This window comes from Ochlerotatus camptorhynchus, unplaced genomic scaffold, assembly GCF_037179485.1.
Source record: "Ochlerotatus camptorhynchus isolate MF236.1 unplaced genomic scaffold, CSIRO-AGI_Acam_v1.1 ptg000131l, whole genome shotgun sequence".
NCBI lineage: Eukaryota > Metazoa > Arthropoda > Insecta > Diptera > Culicidae > Ochlerotatus > Ochlerotatus camptorhynchus.
Window position 1 is genome coordinate 2,108,531 of NW_027040621.1, and position 19,948 is coordinate 2,128,478.

Here is a 19,948-nt window from a genome sequence, read left to right on the forward strand (position 1 = left end):
ATTTTGATAGGTTTTAGACCCCCTCCCTCGGCGCAGACCCTATTCCCTAAATTGTCAACGTGGTTTATGAACAGCCCAGAATGTGTTTGTAGAATTTTCGACAGCCAACGATGTTGTTTTCTTTTATTGTTTGTTGATCACAGGTCAAAAATAGCAGTCACTTTATTATGCAGGTAGGATCAAATTGTAATGCAATGGATTAGAGTTAAACCAGAATGCGGATTGCACTAAATTTGGAAAAGAATTTGATCAGGATTCTATAGGGTTTGTGTAGGATTAGATGCAAAGTATAGTATTAGATTTGACAGGGATTGGAGTTCGATCTGAGTGGATTGGGATTTGAATAGGAGAATGGGCATTAAGATTGGATTAAGATTGGATTAAGATTTGATTGGGATTGGATTGGTATTGCATTTGAGTTGGATTGTAATTGTTTTGAGATAGAATTAAATTGATATTGGAATGATATTGGATAAAAATAGCATTAAGATTGGATTGGGATTGTGTTGGGATTGGATTGGTATTGCATTGGAGTTGGTTTGCGATTGCATTGATATTGGGTTGAGATATGATTGAAATTGGATTGGGAATTATTTGTGACTTGATTGAGATTGGATGAGAATTGGGTTCTTTAATTTTGAAAAATATATCGGTTTTTATACATCATCTGAAAGAGCTTCGTTTCCTAAGCACAGCGATATTTTTTTCGAACTCACACAATTTCATTTCGATTTTTAAATTAAGATTTAAAGCAAAATAATAACTTCACTGTTTGACACTAAACTGACAAACTGACAGCTCGCTCACATACAAAGTGACACCGAGGGGTGCTAATAAGGTGATTTTTGCAAATGTAATCGTACTTATTTAAAATAGTTCCAGTGCACCAAAATTGATGAAATTTTGGGTTTGGGTTCCATTTTTAATGCAGATTACGAATATGCATTTACCTCAATACCCTTAAAGAACCCAATTGAATTTTAATTGGATTAAATTGATATTGTATTGAGATTGGATAAGAATTGGATTAAGATTAGATTAGGATTGGATTAAGATTCGATTGGGATTGGAATGGTATTACAGTTGGATTGTGATTGTATTGAGATAGGATTGAATTGATATTGGATTGAGATAGAATTGTAATGGTATTGGGAATTAATTGTGACTTGATTGGGATTGGATTGGGATTGGATTGGGATTGAATTGGAATTATACTGGGATTTGATTGGGATTGGATCGGGATTGGATTGGGATTGTATTGGGATTAGATTAGGATTGTATTTAGACTGAATTGGGATTGGTTTTAGTTTGAGATTGGATTGAGATTGGATTGAGATTGGATTGGGATTTTATTGGGGTTTGATTTGGATTGGATTAAATTTAAATTAGATTGGATTGGGATTGGTTTGGGATTGAATTTAGAATCGATTGTGACTACATTGTGACTTGAATGGAATTGAGTAAGGATTTGGATTGAGATTGGATTGGGATTGGATTGGGATTGGATTTAGATTGAATTGGATTGAGATTGGATTGAGATTGGATTGAGATTGGATTGAGATTGGATTGATATTGGATTGGTAATGCATTGAGATTGAATTGGCAGTGGATTGAGATTGGATTGGGATTGGATTGGGATTGGATTGGGATTGGATTGGGATTGGATTGTGATTGGATTGGGATTGGATTGCGATTGAAATGGGATTGGAGTAGCATTGGAATGGGAGTGGATTTGAATTGAATTGGAATTGGATTAGAATTGGGTAGCAATTGGATTCGAATTAAAAAAGGATTGAATTGAGGTTGGATTGAGATTGGATTGAGATTGGATTGAGATTGGATTGAGATTGGATTAGGATTGGATTGGGATCGGGTTGAGATTTGTTTGGTATTGCATTGGAGTTGGATTGTAATTGTATTGAGATAGGATTGAATTGATATTGGATTGATATTGATTAGATAGATTGGGATTGTATTGGAATTGGATTGATATTGCATTGGAGTTGGAATGCGATTGTATTGATATTGGGTTGAGATATGATTGGAATTGGATTCTGAATTATTTGTGACTTGATTGAGATTGGATGGGAATTTTATGGAGATTGCATTGGGATTTGAATTGGATTAAAATGATATTGTATTGAGATTGGATTGGGATTGGATTAAAATTGGATTGGGATTGGACTAGGATTTGATTAGTATTGGATTGAGATTGGATTGGGATTGGATTGAACTTGGGATTAGATTGAGTTTGGGATTGGATTGACCTTAGGATTGGATTGAGATTGGATTGGGATTTTATTGGGGTTTGATTTGGATGGATTAAATTGAAATTGGATTGGGATTGGTATGGAATTGGATTGAAAATCGATTGTGACTACATTGTGTCTTGAATGGAATTGGGTGAAGATTTGGATTGAGATTGGATTGGGATTGGATTGTGATTGGATTGTGATTGGATTGGGATTGGATTGCGATTGAATTGGGATTGGAGGGGCATTTGAATGGGAGTGGATTTGATTTGAATTGGAATTGGATTAGAATTGGGTGGCAATTGGATTCGAATTAAAAAAAGGATTGAATTGAGGTTGGATTGAGATTGGATTGGGATTGGATTAGGATTGGATTGAGCTCGGGTTGAGATTTGTTTGGTATTTCATTGGAGTTGGATTGTGATTGTATTGAGATAGGATTGAATTGATATTGGATTGAGATAGAATTGTAATTGTATTGGGAATTAATTGTGCATTGATTGCAATTTGATGGGGATTGGATTGGGATTGAATTTGAATTATACTGGGATTGGATCGGGATTGGATTGGGATTGTATTGGAATTTGATTAGGATTGGATTAGTATTGGATTGAGATTGGATTGGGATTGGATTGAGCTTGGGATTGGACTGAGTTTGGGATTGGATTGACCTTAGGATTGGATTGCGATTGGATTGGGATTTTATTGGGGTTTGATTTGGATGGATTAAATTGAAATTGGATTGGATTGGGATTGGTTTGGGATTGGATTGAAAATCGATTGTGACTACATTGTGTCTTGAATGGAATTGGGTAAAGATTTGGATTGAGATTGGATTGGATTGGGATTGGATTGAGTTTGGGATTGGATTGATTTGGGATCGGATTGGGAATCAAATGTATCTGGATTATGACTTAATTGGAATTGGATAAGGATTGTATTGAGATTGGATTGATATTGGATTATTAATGTATTGGAATTGAATTGGCACTGGATTGAGATTGGATTGAGATTGGATTGTGATTGTGATTGGATTGGGATTGGATTGCGATTGGATTGAGATTGGAGTGGCATTGGAATGGGATTGGATTTGAATTGAATTGGAATTGGATAAGAATTGGATGGCAATTAGATTCAAATTGAAAAAGGATTGAATTGAGGTTGGATTGAGGTTGAATTTAGATTGAATTGGGATTTGATTGAGATTCGTTTGGTATTGCATTGGAGTTGAATTGTAATTTTATTGAGCTAGGATTGAACTGATATTGGATTAGGATTGGGTTAAGATTGGATTGGTATTGGATTGGTATTGCATTGAAGTTGGAATGTGATTGTATTGAGATAGGATTTAATTGATATAGGATTGAGATAGGAGTGGAATTGGTATGGGAATTAATTGTGACTTGATTGGAATTGGATGGAATTGGATTGGGATTGATTTGGAATTAGATTGGGATTGGATTTGGATTAGATTGGGATTGGATCGGGATTGGATTGGGATTGGATTGGGATTGGATTGGGATTTGATTTGGATTGGATTGGGATTGAATGAAATTGTATTGAGATTGAGATTTGATTGATATTGGATTGAGAGTTTGTATTGAAATTGGATTGATGTTGGATTGGGATTGGATTGGGAATGGATTGTGACTGGATTGTGACTTAATTAGAATTGTGTAAAGATTGGATTGGGCTTGGATTGGGATTGGATTAGGATTGGATTGAGATTGGATTGTATTGGGATAGAATGGGAATTGGATTAGAATTGGATTGAGATTGTATTGGGATTGGATTGGCATTGAATTGGGATAGGATTTGAATTGAATTGGAATTGGATTACAATAGGATGGCAATTAGATTGGAATTGAGAAAGGATTGAATTGAGATTGGACTGAAATTTAATTATGATTGGATTGGAAATTATATGGCAATTGGTTACTGGATTGGATTGGGCGATTAAGTTGTGATTGAAATAATATTCCAATTGGGATTGGATTGGGATAGGATTGAAGTTAAATAAATATTAGATTGGGATTCGATTAAGAACATCCAGGAGCACAAATTTAGGCTCTTACAAAACATACAACAATGAAACTGGAACACCAGCAGTGCAGCAAAAAAGGAGTTCTAGTTTCATAAGTGATACCCTAGCATTGTACGAGAGTTGTGCTCTGGAAAACTTGGGGTGATAGGGCATATCAGCCATTACGACAGCCATTTTTCGACTCTTCAAGAAATCACCTTAAGGGGAAGCTTAACGGAAAAAAATGTTCTGGATCTTTAAGGATTTTTTAAATTATTGGAAAAAAGGTATCCTTAAAGGTAAATCTAAGAAATTAAGTTTTTTTTTCTAAGATTCTTGATATAAAAATGATTCTTTCAACAAAAATGTTTCAATCAACTTATTCTACAACTTTGTGCAACATTATGCTGGTCTATCTCGAATAAATAAAAAGTTTTTTTTAAAGCACGCATCAACCGTAAGGGCCACCCTAATGTCTTGAACATCGAAAGATTTACCTTAAACCAATGGTTTAGGCACAAACAATTTATTCCACCTTATTACAGCTTCCTGGACCACTGTATAATAGCTCAAAAACTGACAGTTTTGAGTGGTGGCTGCTGACGGTGTATCCCCCTATTAATGAAACAATCCTGTTCACACCCCTTGTCTTGCTTTAATAGCAATCTATGTGTTCAACGTTCTTACCCTAAGCTTGCGTTGTTATTGTTGTTGAACCCGTTGCCGTTGTGATTCGATGTGACGCCTCCATTGGCGGCATTGCTCCTGCCCTTGTTAATCAGCGAGCCCATTTTCAGATGCTCCAGCATCGAGTTCAAGTGCTGTGACATCATTTTATAGCACCTTCACACTACTTCAACGCTTCAGCGCCTTCCTCCACACCACCCTAGATCTTTAATTTTCCTGATTGCTGTCTATCGACTTGCACTGCACTTCCACATGGGAACACCCATTCACCCGAACACACACACACACACACACCAACCGATCGAACTCTTCAATCACTTTTAATTACTACCGGTGACACTTTCAATTGGCTGCCGATAGGCGATTGATTTCGGACCTAGGACGGCGGTATGATGTGACAACGAAGGATAACGGAGGGCCTGGTGATGATGTGACACACTGCCACACTGGGAGCGGGCGTCATTTAGGGGGTCAGGCAGCAGGTCCGTTCAGTTGGACGACTCCTGCGTCAATTCTGAAATGGGATACATAAAGGAAAAAGAAACTTGGTGTGAAATTAAAAAAAAAGAGTTGCTTGTTGATTAATTTGCAGTGGGCTGTAATTATTCGTTGTTATGTTTCATGGATCCAGTATTGTTTGCAGAATCAACAAGCCGGTTTTTCAAAGTAAAAGTCGTTCGAATTATATTGTTCAACTCAAAACTACCTTTATTTCACCCTTAAAATATTAGAAACAAGAAAGGAACTTTCGCAGGCGCCAAACATATAATGTTACGACGTTCAGCAACTATAATCCACATAGTAATCAGGAAGCTCTCCATCGTTCTCCGGTAACTCTACTTCGCCATCCACAATCACACTGCTGCTTTCCGAATCGTGTGAAGAGGTAAACGATCTTTCTGCTTCAGCTGAACAATTGGACTCCGTTCGACTATCTATTGGTTCCGCATCCTCCTCAAACAGTCGCCGTTTGACAACCTGAAGCTTGGAAAGCTCCTGCATTCGTTTACGTTTTCGACCGGTATACGAAGAGACGTAATCCTCCGGCATGGCAGCGTACTGCGATCGGTAGTATGCGTCGAACAGATCCAAGGAACGATTCCAATCGTCGATGTTGCAGCACATTTGCAACATCAGGCAACACTGAGTGCACAGAAAGGATGTACTTTCCAGCATGATGTACTGGGGGAAGTCGTTGGTGAGGACTTCCTGAATACGGCGACTGTCTGAGATATTGACAACGCTATCCGTTTGGAGACAAATGCAGCACCCAGCAAAATTATTGATGTTTTCGACACGGATTGCGCCGTTGGCAAAGCAGGCCATGCTGGATTTCATTGTGATCGGTAACTGTCGAGTAGACGGTTGCTATGTTGCTTGAAGTAGCTCAACAACCAGCTTATATGATACTTTAAGATCATACCTAATGCTCCGATTCTGATCGGTACCAAGAATAGGTAGAAATTGTACATATTTGCATTCTCCGTTCATACCTACTAAATCGTTATGGATGCTACTTCAGAGGCAATTACACATTTCACCGAGAAGAACTCAATCTACATACGCCATGGAAGGCTTCAAACGGAAGCGTTCAAAAAGCCCGTTACAACAGTGCATGGATCAATCGACCAGCAGCGAAGAAGAGCAGATCAATCAAGTTGCGGAGGATATTGCCGGAATGGATCTGCAGTACCACCCCGTAGATGAACCGGTTCCTAGTAGCTACGAAGTTTTTGTTGCACAGCTACCGAATGCAACGCCAGCAGCAGATAACTATGAGCAACCACTTCCGATTCACGCATTCAATCATCCAGAAGACCAACGTCAGAGGAATGGGAATCTTTTCGACACCGGTAATGAATCCGGAAGAGACGATAGTGGAATCGAGATGGGAGAACCATCGGAAAATGTTGCCAGGCGTTTCGTTCGAACAGTGCATGCCATCGATTCTGATGGGGGACTGCAAACCGTGCATTTCTGCTGTGGGCTGTGCAAGAGCATGTTTGAAAAGGTTGAACTACTGCATGATCACTTGGCAGCGGTACACCGGGTAAGATTATAATAGGCTGTGTGTGGAAATGAATTGTGAATTAATAATTGAAAATAAAGCACTACTGGTAGGATAATAATAATCGGTTTTCGTAGCTGGTTACCAGCATAATACCAGCACAACAGACATGATCTACGTAGCTTATGGGCAGCCCCTATTCTAAACTCAAACTAGCTACTTAACGTTTGCTTGATATGTCGATCTGGGCAAAAAAAAATCAAACAAATATAGCTGTTTTGATTCGCGAAGCTCCTCAGATTATCTGAAATTTAATCGCCTGTAAAATCACTTGATGATGGGTATAAAGCCGCGATGGAATTAATTTAATTATTGATATTGACTCGCGCGTCAACGAACGGACCGCAACCGAGCGGAACAGTTAATAATTATGTTAATAATGTCCACCGGGTCGTTAGAGGAATGTCATTATCATTGTCATCACCGTTATCGACGGCTTTTATTAACTCACTTTGGGGAAGCGTAAAATTATGTCACTGAAGGATCAATGTCATGTGAACTCCGGGTTCGAAAAATTAATCCCGTTTGTTTACAGTTGCTTTTGCGATTCCGGTATTTATGAATCATTAATAGAACATTATTTAATGGATTAATTATCCAAGGGAGTGTTGTATTAAAATAAACGATTTATTCTGTAGTAACTCGACTCGGTTAAAAATTTAAAAAGACATTTATGTGGAACCATGAAAAGGAGATAGGATTAAACACAATTTTAGTATAAACATATTCATTTATTAACGTTATTCTAGTGCAAACAAAGATGTGTATTTCAAACAGTTATTCGATTCAATTTATAATTTCAAAGCCATTTTCGTAAAATTATTGTCATTATTTCCTTGTTAACCATCTTCCCTCCGATAGCTATTGGACCGACTATTTATTGAATCTCCTTTCGATTTTACAAACGATTCCTTGTCACTGTTCCGATCAGCACCGCGTCCAACTCCAAAGGCTTGAATCTGCAGGCACAAGTTACTTAATTCGCCAATCTTTGAATCAACAGCAGCAGCAGAAGTCGTTTTATTTCTCGCCAATTCTTCATTTTGTGGCGAATCCAATTGAAAGCAAGCACTACTGCTAGACGACGATCCACATACTTGAAACAGCTCCGATCCACTGATTTCTCCAGACAGCGTCCTCTCCAACGATAATTCACTTCGCTCCAGGTCATGGTCGCTAACGTTCTCTAAGTTAGCAGGCGTATCGCAACGATCACTTGCCAAGCTCGACGATTCACCTAACTCTGGCTGCTCTTCGTCCTCCGGTGATTCTTCAAAACGTACCCTCTTACTGCGTACCACTAATTCCTCGCCATCCTCGTCCGGGGAAGCAACTCGCTTCTCACCTGTGGGGACAGCCGAATCATCCAGCAGTGACTGACGTGGCCACAGTCCATCGTGGAAGGTGTACGTATCCACCAACGCTTGGACCCGGCTGGCCAGTAGAAGAAACTCGTAGCTCTGCTCCAACCTTTGGAAGCAATTTGAGCAAACGAATCGTGAAGCATTTCCTTTCAGTGTACCCAGGCAGCCGTGGTAGCATTCCGAGATGAGCATCTGAATTCGATCGTTGTCCACGATGCTAATCAATCGGTTGTTGTTGCACAAACAGAAACGACACACCCGCGCCGTTTGGATCCGTGTCAGGCGTTGCACAAAGTGTGGATTCAACGAGTCTCGTCTGCTGACCTCCATGGCTGAACTGGATCAAATGACTGCTGAAAGCAAAGAAGGTTTTTGGTACGACGGTTGAAAGTGGGAATTGTAGCATTATTTTTATTATGATTTACCTGGGTTGTTTGTACCTATGGGTAAGCTACCCAGATAAGTACTGTAAAGCGGTGTAGCTTTGGTCACTGATTCCAAGCAAAGTAGCGCATCGAAAGAGGGACCCGTACCCAATGTACACGGGCCACCACCGGAGCACACTGAGGCAGATCAGTGATTTTCTCGGAAAAAATTAATAACTTTTGAACGAAGCATCCAATCAGAATACTGTTTTCAGTAAAGTTGTTTGTATTAGTTAAGCGCTTCTTTTGAATAACTTAATTAGTTCGCAACTTGGTCGTAGAGATAGCGCGAAAATCTAACTTTTGAATAAAGCATCCTAGACGCATGGGGTTTTCAACAAAGTTTTTTATCTATTAAAATGAAGGGAAGTTGCACAAGACATAAAACTTGAATAGCCTTTAGTTTCGGAGATATAGGGTATATTAAAAAATATGAAGCCAAAATTCTTATTTAATAACTTTTTTTATATATTTTCATATGTTTGCTCTGGTTTCTGCATTTATTCCAACGGAAACAAACTAGGTGCGAATTTCCATTGAACTATATGTGGAATTTATAGTGGCTTTTATGAAATATTCTCGAAGAACATGATATTTTGCCTGTATTTTAGGTGGGTGGGATTCTCATAAGGGCAGCTAAGAGCAGCTGGACTTTGTATCATTTGTAAGCTCATGTCATCCTTTAACATATACCAAAAAACTAAAGACATGATATTCGATGATATTTTTTTAATTTCACTTTTTGTCAACCGTTACAAGTATCTCTACTATTAAGAAAACCTGTCAGTTTATTCGTTAAACTTTTTAAATTACAGAAGCAGTAATGCTTTAAAGATTAAACTATCTCTTAAGTTAAAGCATTTAGAAATAGGTTGAATCATTTCCTTAATTGTCACTATCGTCAAATAAATCCGGTGGTTATAGTAATGCTTATGAATACCAACTACTAAAACATTGACGCACATAAATAATGCTCGCTTACATTTTCGAAGAGACGTCAGACGTCACTACCATCAGATAGTGGAAATTTTCTCCTACATGATAGTGGTGTTAATATGGGTGGACCAGCTACCAGTTACGCCAAACCGACGATCAAATGCATTATTTACAACAGCTGATATGTCTCTTCGAAAAAGTTATCGAAAATTGTACGTTGTACACGATCACGTTGGCATAGCAGCACACAGCTTGTACGATGATATCACACATACAACTTTACCTGGGTAATGCTGCTGATTAAGCTGACGTATACATGGTGGAAAGGGACGGATAATCGTGTTGTAAGCAGAGAGACAAAAGCAGATGATGGCATCAAAAACATGGCCGTCAGCCAGGTCCCTGGTTCGCTGGCAGCTCATGATAAGTAAACAATCTCAAAATTCAGCACAGCATTTAAAAATGGTGACATGTCAAAAATTTATATAATGTTATCCATTTTGTGTAACAGTTCATTTCAATGTAAAAGATGTTTTTATCGGTATATATATAGTGAAATTTAAAAAAATCATCGAATATCATGTCTTCAATTTTCTGGTATATGTTAGACGATGACATGAGCTAACAAAACAGACAAAGTTGAGCTGCCCTTAGCTGCCCTTATGAGAATCCCACCCACGTAAAATACATGCAAAATATCATGTTTTTCGGGAATATTTCACTAAAGCCACTATAAATTCCACAAATAGTTCAATGAAAATTCGCACCTAGTTTGTTTCCGTTGGCATAAATGCAGAAACCAGAGCAAAAATATGAAAATATATAAAAAAGTTATAAAATAAGAATTTTGGCTTCATATTTTGAAATATACCCTATATCTCAAGAACTAAAGGTTATGGAAGTTTTATGTCTTCTGCAACTTTCCTTCATTTTAATAGATAAAAAACTTTGTTGAAAACCCCATGCGTCTAGGATGCTTTATTCAAAAGTTAGATTCGTGCGCCATCTCTACGACCAAGTTTCGAACTAATTAAGTTATTCAAAAGAAGCGCTCAACTAATACAAACAACTTTACTCAAAACCAAGGGGGGGAGGTGGCTGTCAAATACGAACAATCGACGCCTACCTCGCATAACTGGTTCCAAACGTAAACAAGCCATAAGAAACCTACAGCATTTGTTTACGTTTGGAACCAGTTTCATACAAGATGATCAGTAGGCTGATTTGACAGCACATCCCTCCCCAGCTCAAAACAGTATTCTGATTGGATGCTTCGTTCAAAAGTTATTAATTTTTTCCGAGAAAATCACTGATCTGCCCCAGTGTGCGGAGTCAGCAAGACGACAGTCTGCGGGTTGGCAAAATTGGATAAATCCCCTTCAAATAGCGAATTTGTTTTTCAATCAGTTCCAACCTGGATCGGGTATCAAGATTGGGTCTGCTTGTTGCCTGTCAAAACTCAACGTCAACGGTTGTTTTTGTAACCTGGCTCGGCTTGAGGATCGCACTGACAATAAGCTCGGGTTTGCACGGGTTGGAACTGGTTCCAACCTGGATATTGCCAGAGAAAAATTAGCATTTGGCGTCAGATTTAACAACCGAAATTGACAATCCTCACTGACAGCTACTTTTGGGATTTTCGAGCACTGAACCAAAATCGTTCTGTGAAAACCGAGCAGAAGGCCATGTTCGGATGACAACACATAAAATATTTAACATATCATTTTTTTCATAGATCGTAGGGTTGGTTACATGTGGTTCCAGCATAGCCTGAGTGATCCAGGGAATCGGGTCAAATGTATCAAGCAGTTCGATCCGCCTTCAACCGAGGCCTCGAAGAGTGATATTTCTACAGTGAGCATGCATAAGGGCGAATACGCGATGATCGATTCTCTTGATCGATTTTCTCTTTGCATTGCTACAGCTAAGCGAAACAATTTTCTAGAATTTGTTCAATGCAGAGTAGTAACAGGTTGTATTGGCTATCAAAAGCAACACCAAACGCACCGAGAAACGTTAAATCTGTCGATTTATCCGGTTGTGATTTTTTTCGTAGTCTATGTTTTAATAACGGAATTGTTGTCGTGTTTAGATTATGAAAAGTTTGACAACAGCGGATGTTGCTTCTTTTTCTTTGTGAACTGTCGATGCAAGCTAACAACAAATTCGCTATAAGAATAATTTAAGCATAACTTTTCAAAAGGACGTATGTAAGAATTGATAGGAAACTATAAACATGGGATAGCAATGTCCATATGAGATTGTTAAATCCTATTTAAAAGTTAATGCTTTTTTTTTAATCTGTTTCTGCTGTTAGTTGGATAAAGGGATGACGTTAAAGAGAATTATGAAAAATGTTGAGTTTTCGCAAACACGGACAAGACTTTTGATAAAACAAATGGATACACCTTTTCCTTGTTCACATACACCTTGATTGATTCATCGATTTGACAGATTGGTTTTCACATGCGTCAGATCAGATACACCGGTTTTTTTTTACAGTAAAGATCTGTCGGTGACTCGGACTTAACTCGGACTGTCTGGTGCGCTGGGAATATGTGCAGAAGTAAACTTTTATGGCCTTGGATGGCTGCATACTTTTAAACATACCTTGCAGTAGCTATTTAGAAACAACTTGACGCATCTGCTGATTGAAAATGATTGCTTTGTTTTTCACGTATGACGTTTCACTGTGAGCATATATCGAGGGGGGCGACTCTATCTACAATGCAGGAAATATTGTGTTTTGCTGTGGCTAGCTGCGCGTGCGCTGAGTAGATAGAAAGAAGATTTATCACGATTTTGAAGATTTCCTGCAAAAAGATGATTCGCGATGCAAGTAGATGCGAGAAATGAAAGAAGATTTTTCGAAGATTTATTCGCTAGTGTGGGATTTTTTGAGCATCTAGCTCGTCGTTAAGCTCTCTTTTATGGTTATTTTTATTAGGGTCGTGCTGAATCGGTCCAAAATCATAATTGGGGTAGCATAATTGAACCCAACTTTCATGAGTTATTATTTTTTAAACCTATACATTTTGAACGTTTTGGTTTTTTAGCTAGAAGAATCGATACAATATGTTAAAATAGTAAAAATATCAGGCGTAACATTTGATAACGGCACAAAAGCTTTTGTAAACAAACTTTTTATGGCCGTTCACACGCCAACCGAAGTTTGCTCACGCAAACCAACAACATCATCGGATAGGGGCAACTCTCACCTTTCCGAAACTGGTATTGGTTTGTGTAGGCGTACTTTGGTTAGCGTGTAAAGGGCCTTAGAAAGTTTGTTTACAATGCTTCTGTGCCCCATATCAAATGTTACGCCTGATATGTTCATCATAATCTAGAGAAAACAATTAGTTTTGACAAAATCATTCAGCTATTTATTGTAAAAAAGAAATACTTTTTCCATGAAATTGTATAATTACTTCCAAAAGCGGTGTAAAATACCTCCGAAAGGGTCAATTTATTGAACAAATTAATAAATTATTTGTACCTGTTCAATAACCGTAAACAGAGGTATTCATACATTCTAAAAATGTACAAAGTAACCCTTGTTAACGGTCACCGATCAGGTACAAATAAGGCATTATTTTTTTCCATGCGGATGCTTTAACATAAGGTGTCTTTCTCATTCCTACCTATCGTTTAATTCCGAATGAGATGCATATAAAATACTTCCCATTCTCGGCTAAGTCAACAGTAGCCACCGATTGAACCAGCTCGTAGCATCCGACTCACATGGCTCTTCCGTTCTAAAGCGCCTAAATGAATCAACCCGAGCCTACCTGTACCAACGAGAACCAGCTGTTTGTCACCTTCATTAGATTATTCGTCCTCTTCATGAGCCTGTTCGGAGTCACCCTTCATCTGCAGTCGAGGAACCAAGCCCCCTCCACAAGCAAACGTCCAATGGAGGACGACAGCCCGCTGGATGACATTGTCAAGCGAGCCTACTACCACGATTCGGAAGAGTCGAACGATGGTTCTTCAACCGATACTGCTGAACAAACCTGTGGTGGCCTCAGCTGTTCACGGATGGAAATATCGGGAATTGCACCTTTGGAAGCTACGACCGAGGTTGCGCCGGTCGGATCGGAAGCGCGTTCACTAGATGATGAAATGGATGAATTTTTGGATAGTGTTGCCATGGAGCAGGCGGAGTCAACGCTGAGTGTTTTCTATGACGCCGAGAGCGAACGGATCAGGACCAATACGGCTTTGGACGATGCAATCGGAGAGAACGTATTTTGGAGCATTTGTCATGAACTGCAAAACGGTCGACGAACTGTGTGCTACAAATGTCACATCTGTTCTTCAATTTTGCATGCTGATAAACTGTTATTGGAACACTTTGTTCTGGAACACGAAATGGATTTAATTGTTGTATAAAAATGCAGGAAAGTGTGCGTATATTGTAAATAAGGTAAAATAAGAAGCATTCTGATTCAGCGAATATGAGTAAATATTAAAAAGTTTTAAAATAATGTAAGCTCAGGTTTTGTTTACTTAATTGAAAAGCTTCTTTCAATGCGACAGACACACTTCGGCCCAGCTACAAGCCCTAACAGATCGAGGGGTCGTCACATTTGTAAATCAATAGTAACATTCCCGTAAAATGTTACGCCGCACACACACAAACTACTGAATATTGACTATAATTTTCATTTTCGAGGGAAAATGGGACTAACTGACTACCGAGCTCTGGTCCGAACGGTTATGAACCTCGGTTTTGAGATTGGATACAAGAAAAGGTTCGGACCAGGGTCGCTTGTTTTTCTCACTAAGAAGACCTATTTTGATTGCTCAGAAGGTGTATATTTGAAGAGATCCCAGAATTTTTTAAATGATGCCGAACATCACAATTGAATGAGGATCGTGTAAAACCTATTGTGATTGAAGAGAGGGCGCGTCTTTGAAAAGATCCTAGAACGCTTCGAATATTGCGAAACATCACAATTGACTTCCTCTTCTTGTGAGAAGAGCTAGTATGTATAACTTAACTGTATCGGAAACGAATACCTCATTACTTTTCCATAGTATTGAAGTACTAATTTCCCTTAAAAATGTAAATTTTAGTCATTTTTGAGTATTGTGCGGCTGAGGTAATTGCATATTCGTAACCTGCATATTACGCATGGCTTCTACTCAACTCTTGCTGAATGACATAAACATCAAAAGTGCTTTTTCGACAACTTAACAATATGTACTCAGCTAATAAACAGTATTAGCGCTATTTTGGTAGCATTCTTACAGCCAACTAGGTTAATTTTTAGACTTATTCAGATTTACAGCTTTGACTCCACTCCTTTACAAAGCTGAATTAACTAGTCGAGAAAAGTGACTCATGTGCACCATTATAAAGCCTCTAATCAGCAATATGTTGTAGAAGGTAGTGTCAAGGTTTACCACTGCGGTTGTCTCGAGTTCTAGTCCAAGTTCCGATTCAGGGAATAACATACAGGTAACTTTAAGACCAAAAGGTCCCAACTTTTTGGCCCTTGGTCTCTTGGTCTCTCTGTAGTCGTGCTTCCATTAATCGGGTTAGCGTCGATTCCAACCGGTGGCGATAAACTTCGCCCTTCCCGTGTACTATTTTCTTGGGTAGTACCCACGTTTGGGTTATAAGCATCCGGTACCCTCTTCACGTCTTGAACGTTACGTGATAGTTGTGCTCCATTCTCTGCTCTAATCACCACCTTCACCCCCTCTCGTGCAAGCACAGTGTACCATTCCCTTGAGAATGTTGGGTCGGTCTTTGTTCGTTGAGTAATAGCTACGACAACCTTATCTCCGACCGTAATGTCACTATCTTTTGCCCCTCTATGTTGATCGGCAAACTTCTTGCTAGTGAGTTTAGTAAAAGCGTAATCCTCCTGAACCACATTTCTATCCACTGTCTGTTTGTGTTCCCATAGACTGAGAAATGTTCCCCGGTACCGCCAACCAACTAGCAGTTCGAAGGGTATGACACCTAAGCGTGATTGATGTTTACGGGTGTTATATGTATGTATGTATTCTGCAAGCGCCTCGCTCCACCTTCTTTTCTCTTCCTTCGCCGCTGTTATTGCCTTAATGACACCCTGGATCTGCATCTCGATAGCCCCGTTGGATTGCGCACTGAGAGGAATTGATTTCTGAACTTTTACCCATTTTGCCTCCCAATAGTCCACAAACTCATTTCCTTGAAACGGAGGCCCGTTGTCACTTTGAATGATCAACGGAAAACCCCATACCGTAAAAATTCTACAAAGAGTGGCATTCGTAGTTCTGGCATCCGTTTGTTTCACCTCTACTACATGAAGATATCTTGAATATACGTCCACACACATCAGCAGAGCCCAGAACCGCAACCTTGGATGAATAGAAAATCTATTTGTAGGATTTCCCAAGGACCTTCCGGGAGCTGACGGCTGATCAAAGGCACAGTTGGATTTCTTCGGGAAATTAATAAACATGTTTCACACTTGGTAACAAATTCTTCGGCTTCTTTTGCCATGTTTGGCCACCAAAAATACTCGCGGAGGATCCGTTTAGTTGCCCCACAGCCGATATGACCCTGGTGGGCCGTTTCCAGCGCTCGTCTCCGAAGACTGTTTGGAAGTATGATCAGGTCTTGCTTAAATATTGACGGGTCCAGTGTTCTAAGATTCTTTTCCTGAGCTTCATAACGACGCAATCTGTCCGGCCACCTACCGGTCTGGAGCCCCAGCCTAACATCACCGAGCTCTTTGTCGTTTTCAGATTCCAACTGGATTTCCACCCACGTCATACTCATACTTCCTGCATCCAACGAGTATAACATGTGCTTATCGTTGTCTTCATCGAATGGCTCATCGATTTGTGACCTGTCGATCAAACGAGACAAAGCATCGGCAACGTTGAGGTGTCCAGGAATCCTTTCTATCTGGAAACGATACGGTAGGAGCCGCAATTCCCAGGCCTCTGCACGAGTCATGGCTCTCCTGCTCTATGTAAACCACCGAAAATGAACTCGTTAGCTTCGTTAGTCCTTATTATGAACTGTTTACTCGTCAAGTAATAACAGAACCGTTCGACACCTCACACTATCGCAAGGGATTTTCTTTGAGTTTGTGGGTATCGTTGTTCAGCAATAGTGAGCGATTTCGATGCACACGCGATTATTCGTGGAGCTCCCGAGAGGTTAAATTGCACAAGGACTACTCCTATGGCAATCGGTGACGCGTCAACATATTGCTTCGTCCTGTCCCTATGATCAAAGTACCCCAGCTTGACTACTGTTTTTAACGCTTCGTTTTTTAGATACAAGAATTCTTGCTCTTCTTCTTGTGCCCAGTAGCATACGTTCGACCGTGTTAGTAATCTAAGTCTCTCTGTATGATCGGCTCTATGGACAATAAAGCGCTCTGTAAAGTTCATCAGGCCCAGGAAACTTTTCACTTCTGACAACGTTTCGGGTCTGCGGAAACTCTCTATGGCCTTCAGTTTGTCATCTTCGACACTCCAGCCGTCGGGAGATAGCCGAAAACCAAGAAATTTAACGGACTGTTTTCCAAAAACACTTTTAGCCGAATTAATTAAAACGTTATGCTCCTGCAACCTCCGCAGTATTTCGGATTTTCCTTTATATGTAAATTTTTTTGCCGTGTTTCCTCTTCAAAGCTAATCATACGACTGACTCTCTTTATTTTCAACCTCTATTTAGTACCTTTTTTACCCTTCTTACAAAGAAGGGTATAGATATCACTTGAAAAACCGACTATCGATCCGAGGCCCGGAGGGCCGAGTGTCATATACCATTCGACTCAGCTCGACGAGATCGGAACATGTCTGTGTGTGTGTGTGTGTGTGTATGTGTGCATGTGTGTATGTGTGTATGTGTGTGTGTATGTAACGAAATGAATGCGCTCACGTTTCTCAGCAACCGCTCAACCGATTTGGACAAACTCGGCACCAAATGATAGGTCTTGGGGTCCCATTGAACGCTATTGAACGGCTTTGGAGTCGGTGAACCGGTTCCGGAGATATGGCCGGAATAAGATCCGGTGAATATGGGCCTTCACGCTGGATTTAACGGAAAACGTATTAAAACCATCATGCGACACATCAAATTACTACAGAATTCAAAAATAAGATCAATGCAAGTCGTGTTAAGTGTTCCAGACCACATTGGACACACTTGGACATGTTCCGGGTACCCCGGGGAAGTTGCTTGAATATGAATTGAATTAAAACCCATTAAATCACATTAAAATACGATGATAAGGTGATTGGTAGCCTCACCAAATAGACTAAACCCGGATATATTCCGGGTACCCCCAGGCAGTGGCGTAGCGTCACTGGATGACACGGGGGTGGGGGGCTTGGTCACTGATAATGACAATAAAATAAATAAACTTGAATAAGTAAGAAGGGTCTGATCACACCATAGGTGGATAAATTCGGGTTTTTTTGCTCTTCCTACACCTTTACTCTCTCTATCTCTCTTTCTCACTCTAGATATATCGCTGCCTGCACTGCTCTCATTCCCTACACTTAAATCTCTAAAAATGGATAATATCTGTTAGTATCGTTCACATCTTTGTTATCGGATCACATCTTTATAATTATCATGACAAGTAACGGAAACATCCGTTTGTTTATAAGAAAGGAACATCGCGAAATCTCGGCCAACAATTCTTTGGTGCAAGCAATGGAAATATTTACCTTATTTGACAAAACCCAGGTAATCATGACGTTTGATTATCGAAAACAATTTGAATGAAGAAAAAAATACCTACTGCTGTCATGATTACCTGAGATTTGTCAAATAATGTACATATTTACACCGATTGCATCGAAGAATACAAAAAGAAGAATAAGCTTTTGCAATCAAACTTTTAATGTTCTTTCCTTGTGAACCGAACCTTGCCAATCCAATAACACCATCAGGTAGGGGAATGTTTTGCTATTCGATAATGGTGTTCGATTGGTTAGGTGAGCTTCGGTATGCGAGATAAGGTCCTTACAATTGGTTTGATCCGTCCTTCTGTATTGTTGGTCGAGCTCGAAAATCTTTGTTCTAAAACAAATCTATGGATAGAGCTGGAAGTTGTGCGTAACAGCTTTTGTAAACAATGACTTCTCTCGATGATTGCTAGGAATTCAGGGCATGCTCCTACAAACCAACATAGCAATCATGTGAAGGAAGTCTTCTAGATATATTTAAAAAAAAGAGGAACTGCAATCATCATTGCCTTGGCCTTGGGTATAGTCGCTTCCAGATCACGGAATACGATTTTGACAACACAGTGGCGGGCCTCCATACAAAGGTCGGACGAAACCTCATATGTTATCCGAAATAGCTAAAACCCACAGGTTAAGATGATTTTGGTATCCTGAATGTATTTCTGATATGAAACTTTTCATATATTTTGGTTTTATTATGTTAGGGTGGTTCTAAATTATGAAAATCAGCTCATTTTGGGTTAAGTAAAAAGTAATCAATAATAAGCTATCACGATGTGTTAGTTGAATGGAGATTTTGATTAAAAAGGTTATTAGGGGGTTCTGAAATCATTATTGATATTGAAATTAACTTTACTTGTGTATTTTTTGCTCTTAGGGTGGTCCAAAAGCTATAAAATCATATAAATTATTAAAAAAGTTCGATTACCTACGTTTTTCATTCAATGGATCGATTCAGCTACACACACATGTTAGCTGACAAAACTGATTGGTATTCTTAGGGACCGTTCATAAACCACGTGACGTTTTTAAGGTGCGAACTCAGAGCTAAGTTAATGCTGAATTTGATGTTATATAAGGATTCATTTCTTTTACGATTTACAATGGGATCAGATAGTCTCAAAATGTGAACTACGTAAAATGTGAACTGTCCCTTACCAATCTCATTTCAACGCTTTCATACATGCTCCTCTGAGTGTGGGCTATAATATACATTGATCTTTTTTTCTCACAGCGCGCTGCAGCGAACAAAAGAATGATGATACCTCATCTCATTTTACTTGTCGAAAGTGAAACAAATATCAATACACATTCGCAATACCGAACGGAGTTGCTGATAAACAATCATCAGTGATTGGTGATCATATTGATAAAAAGTAGAGTTCCAGCAAATACTTTCAAATTGTTAATCACTCTTTGTGTGGTTTAGTGGAAATGTGCTCTAAGAAAAACGGTATAGATAACACACAATGAAATTTCTAGTT

General features: G+C 39.3%; 1 protein-coding gene across 3 annotated transcripts in view; it reads right to left on the bottom strand.

Moving 5' to 3' along the window:
• The window catches only part of Nos (Nitric oxide synthase), a 288,786-nt gene that overhangs the window by 163,930 nt on the left and 104,908 nt on the right, over positions 1-19,948 (bottom strand). For all 3 annotated transcript variants that reach the window (XM_065220708.1, XM_065220709.1, XM_065220707.1), the window contains exon 2: positions 4,963-5,476. In XM_065220708.1, coding sequence (XP_065076780.1) covers positions 4,963-5,108 — 146 coding nt within the window. In that variant the 5' untranslated portion in view covers positions 5,109-5,476. The remainder of the gene's footprint in view (positions 1-4,962; positions 5,477-19,948) is intronic.